At 56.2% G+C, this 4,407-nt stretch overlaps 1 protein-coding gene across 1 annotated transcript; it reads left to right on the top strand.

The window, feature by feature from the left end:
* The first annotated feature begins 2,301 nt into the window (after window positions 1-2,301).
* Window positions 2,302-4,130, top strand: LOC142826870 (uncharacterized). Its single transcript, XM_075919819.1, has 2 exons — window positions 2,302-3,176; window positions 3,372-4,130. Exons 1-2 carry the CDS (start codon window positions 2,627-2,629, stop codon window positions 3,929-3,931), a joined length of 1,110 nt encoding a protein of 369 aa, XP_075775934.1. The 5' UTR covers window positions 2,302-2,626; the 3' UTR covers window positions 3,932-4,130.
* Window positions 4,131-4,407: the final 277 nt, after the last annotated feature.

Below are 4,407 nucleotides of genomic sequence, written 5' to 3'. Positions count from 1 at the left end.
CTTTCGATTTACTTTCGAAGGAATGCGGCAGCAGTCTAGCAGTCTGGAAGTTTTTTCGAGGAAAAAAAGGCCACTTTTTTCGAAAAAACCCTGTAGTCTAGACAAGCAAGCATGTGCTTAACCATGTTTCCACTGCTTTGAGACCATGGGACTGCAGGGGCCTCCTCGGTCAGTGATGGGTGTGTTTTTTGACCTAGTGTAACCACCACCCGGTGCGATTTGAACTTGGAACCCATGGAGCGTAGTGGAGGCATCTCTACTGCTTTTGCTATAAAGCCAGTTAGAAAAGCTGAGGCCCCTTGTTCTTACCATCTCATAGAGCTCAAAGGGACCTTGAGAGGTCATCAAGTCCCCTTCTCTGCCCTGACAGCAGGACCAAGCACCATGCCTGATAGATTTACCCCAAGTCCCTAAATCATCCCTTCAAGGGATTGAACTCCCAGCCCTCAATTCAGCAGCCCCATGCTCAAACCACTGAGCTATCCCTCCCTTTTATTTACACTCTGTGTGGTCTAACTACATGCGACAGTGCCCCACGCTCGGTGTGTGGGTTACACGTGTTAGCAGAGAGTGTGGGTTATACTAAGTCTTAGGTTTCGTGCCCCCATGACTCTTAATTAAAGGTTTAATTGACTTCAACAGGCTTTGGAGCCATCCCCGTGAGTAGCCCCAGAGGATCCAATGGGGCGACTCCATGCTTAAAGATCAGCACATTGTGGTAGGAGTGAAGCCCTAATCTTAGGTCTGAGGTGAGGCTGGATCCTGCTTGGTGCTGCCAGCCCCGTTGCCTGGCTCTGGTCCAGCAAAAAGCATCCCCACCCTGGTGCTGAAAGGGCAGAGCCTGTCTTTGAAGAGCAGAGGCCGGGGCTCCTCGCATGGCAGCCGCTGGGAGCACGTTTCATCCTTTTTGTTTTTTTATTGGACAACAAATGATTTTTCAACCAAAGGGAATTTTTGGTTTGCGGGAAAAGTTCTGTTGCTATTGAACCTCCTCCCCCCCCCCCCCGCGCCCCCGGGGCAAGCAGAAATCTGCCTTTCAAAACCCCAGCATTGCCTTTTGCTTTCAAGCGTTTGCTTGCCATGCTGCTGTGAGCCCAAGCAGTTTGCATTTTCATCCACCTTTTTCCCAGGGGAAAAAGAAAAACCCTTTCCAACCAGCTCAGTTCAGCAGTACCTAGCCTGGCACTCATCCCCAGGAGAAGGAAGAGGCAAATGAAAGAGGAAATTATCATTTTGCACGTCCCTTGCCTGGGTGTGAATACAGAACTAGGACAATCGGCGGGCTTTGAAATTCAATTCAGAGTCCATAGGCTAGATTAGTATTTCTCAATCAGTGGTATGAGTACCCTTTGGGGTACTCGAGAGACATCTGGGGGGTATGTCAACACAACTGAAATTTGGAGAAAACTGAATTTTTGTTTTAAGTTTTACAGTGTTTTATTATTTTTGTACTTTTTACACCCAACAATTTCATCGCCTGCCCGGCTACGATTAAATTGTTTTAAACACATGTGTTGCAATGGTAGAAAAAAAATGTGTGTGTCTGAAAACTGCAGGTACTGAGGGTACTTATAATTTTTTTTTAAAAGGGATATGTTATAAAAAAAGGTTGAGAAACACTGGGCAAGTTTGGTGACTCACCGGGGGCCGCCGTAGAATTCACACCCCTCCAGAACAGCAGCCCCATGGGGACTCTACACTTAGAAAGTGCTTTCCACAGTTACTTTACCTGCCTCCACCAACAGGTGTCCTTCACACTCAATCTGCTCCCAAAGCAAATAGTATTCACAGCTCATTGACACCTGGCTGGAAGTCCAGACCTTGGCAAGACTGCCCTATGGGATGGTTAAGAATGAGTGTAGCTCCTAAAAGACAAGATAGGGATACCAAGGAATGACCTTATACTGCAGGGGAAGCTGGAAAAGGGTCTGTAACAATGACCTTGTGAATCCCTCTTTTTTTTTTTCCCCCTCAGTGTTTCCCCCTCAGCCTTGATTTGACAAGGCATAGGATGGTTCTTTCTCCCAACTTGGCTGGTGCTGGGCTTTGCTCACAACGGGCGCCCTTTTGGGATCTCACACCAGCACCCATTGTCAAGACGCTCCATTGACATGCACAGAGGCCTTGTCTATACTTACGGGAAGATCAGCGCTCTGGAGGTGATTTTCAGGGATTGATTTAGTGGGTCTAGTAAGGACCCGCTATATCAAATGCTGAGGATGTTCCCGTTGACTCAGGGTATGTCTACACTAGAAAGTTAGTTCGAACTAACGGACGTTAGTTCGAACTAACTTTCCTATGCGCTACACTAGCGCTCCGTTAGTTCGAACTTAATTCGAACTAACGGAGCGCTTAGTTCGAACTAGGTAAACCTCATTTTACGAGGACTAACGCCTAGTTCGAACTAGCTAGTTCGAACTAAGGGCTGTGTAGCCCTTTAGTTCGAACTAGTGGGAGGCTAAGGCTTCCCAGGTTTCCCTGGTGGCCACTCTGGCCAACACCAGGGAAACTCTATTGCCCCCCTCCCGGCCCCGGACCCCTTAAAGGGCCATGGGCTGGCTACTCACTTTGTGCCAGTTGCAAGGCTGCCAGCACCCGTGCCTGCACAGCCTGCACCTGCCACACAATGAGCCAGCCATCCGAGGGCTCCCAGCCCTCCACTGCTCCCCACGACCAGCCTGGCGGCTCCCAGGAGCCTGCCCGGGGGCGCAAAAGGCGGGCGCCCGCCTGGTCAAGTGCGGAGATCGTGGACCTCATCGAGGTTTGGGGGGAAGCCTCCAATGTCCACGATCTCCGCACTAGCCACCGGAATGCGGCCGTCTATGGACGCATGGCTGCCAGCCTGGCCGCCAGGGGCCACCAGCGCAGCCGGGAGCAGGTGCGCTGCAAGATTAAAGACTTGCGGCAGTCCTACTCCCGGGCCTGCCTGCCAGGGGCTGACCCGGAGGCCTGCCCCCACTTCCACGCCCTGGACCGCCTCCTGGGGGCTCATGCCGTCCCTGCCCCCCGGGACGTGATTGACCCCGGGGCAGAGGGACCGCTCCTGGACACCGAGGAGGAGCAAGAGGGCTCTGAGAGCCAGGAGCCTGCTGCCAGCCTTCCCAGGACCCGGGACCCCCGAGGCACCCCACAGAGCCGCTCGCCTGCATCATCAGAGGCCGGGGAGGCGTCCACCTGTGAGTACCCTCGTGTTCCCCTTATGTGTACGGGGGGCTGGGGCGAGAGGGAGCCCCGGGACCGTGCGCCTGGGCCTTGCCCACCACGGAGCAGCAGCTGGGGATCCTGCAGGGGCCCTGGCCTTGCAGAGGGGAGCTGGGTTTCACACACCTGGGCCCCTGGGGTCATTGACCGCTGGTCTTCTTGCACCACAGCTGCAGCACCGGGGACTGCAGGGCGCACCACACCGCCTGCAGCAGCCGCCCGCGCCCGGGCAAGCAGGACAGCCAGGAACCAGGAGGACTACCAGAGGCGGCATCTCCGGTTCCTGGACCGACAGCTCCGTCTCCAGGACCACTGGGTCCAGGAGGACCTCAGGCTGCGCCAGAGGAGTCTGGAGGCCCTGGAGGAGCAGGGCCGTGCCCTGCGAGGCCACCTCCAGAGCCTGCTAGACCGCTTTCCATTTCCTCCTCCCCCTGCTCCCCCTCTTGCTCCCCCTCTTGCTCCCCCTGCTCCCCCTCTTGCTCCCCCTCTTGCTCCCCCTGCTCCCCCTCTTGCTCCCCCTCTTGCTCCCCCTGCTCCCCCTCTTGCTCCCCCTCTTGCTCCCCCTGCTCCCCCTCTTGCTCCCCCTGCTCCTCCTGCTCCTCCTGCTTCCGCTCCTGCTTCCTCCACACCCCCTGTCCTCTCTGCCCCCCCCTCCACAACCATTCCCCACCGACGCCCCCGGACCCGCAGTGTGGCGAGACGGGAGAGGCACCCAGACTCCCACCCCTGAGCTTTCCTTTCCCTTCCTCCCTTCCCTCCCCTCCCCTTCCAGCTCCCTCGTCCCAGGTTTCCCCCTCCCTTCTCCCACCTTCATTCCTCCCTCCCCCACCCCAGTTCTGTGAAATAAACAGACGTTTTTGTTGGAAAAACAGGTGTCTTTATTTGACAGTAGGTAGGGAGGGGAAAGGGGAAGGGGGGGGTAGGGTGGAAGAAGGCCCCGGTGGGGCATGCAGGGAGAGGTCAGTCCTCCTCCTCCTCCACCTGGAAGCTCTCCCGCAGGGCTTCCCGGATCCGGATGGCCCCCCGCTGGGCTTCCCGGACGGCGGCGGTGCGGGGCTGACCGTAGTGTCCAGCCATGCGGTCAGCCTCAGCCATCCAGGCTGGCAAGAAAGCCTCCCCCTTCCGCTCACACAAATTGTGGAGCACACAACATGCCGCCACCACGGGAGGGATGTTGTGCTCGGCCAGGTCCAGACGGGTGAGGAG

Source organism: Pelodiscus sinensis, chromosome 2 (assembly GCF_049634645.1).
Source record: "Pelodiscus sinensis isolate JC-2024 chromosome 2, ASM4963464v1, whole genome shotgun sequence".
NCBI lineage: Eukaryota > Metazoa > Chordata > Testudines > Trionychidae > Pelodiscus > Pelodiscus sinensis.
Note: the sequence above shows the minus strand (reverse complement) of the source record. Positions and strands in the feature narration are given on the sequence as shown.

Coding starts and splice junctions, on each gene's coding strand:
- LOC142826870 (XM_075919819.1), top strand. CDS start 2,627: ATGAGCCAGCCATCCGAGGGCTCCCAGCCCTCCACTGCTCCCCACGAC. Junction 3,177..3,371: donor GGCCGGGGAGGCGTCCACCT/GTGAGTACCCTC, acceptor CTTGCACCACAG/CTGCAGCACCGGGGACTGCA.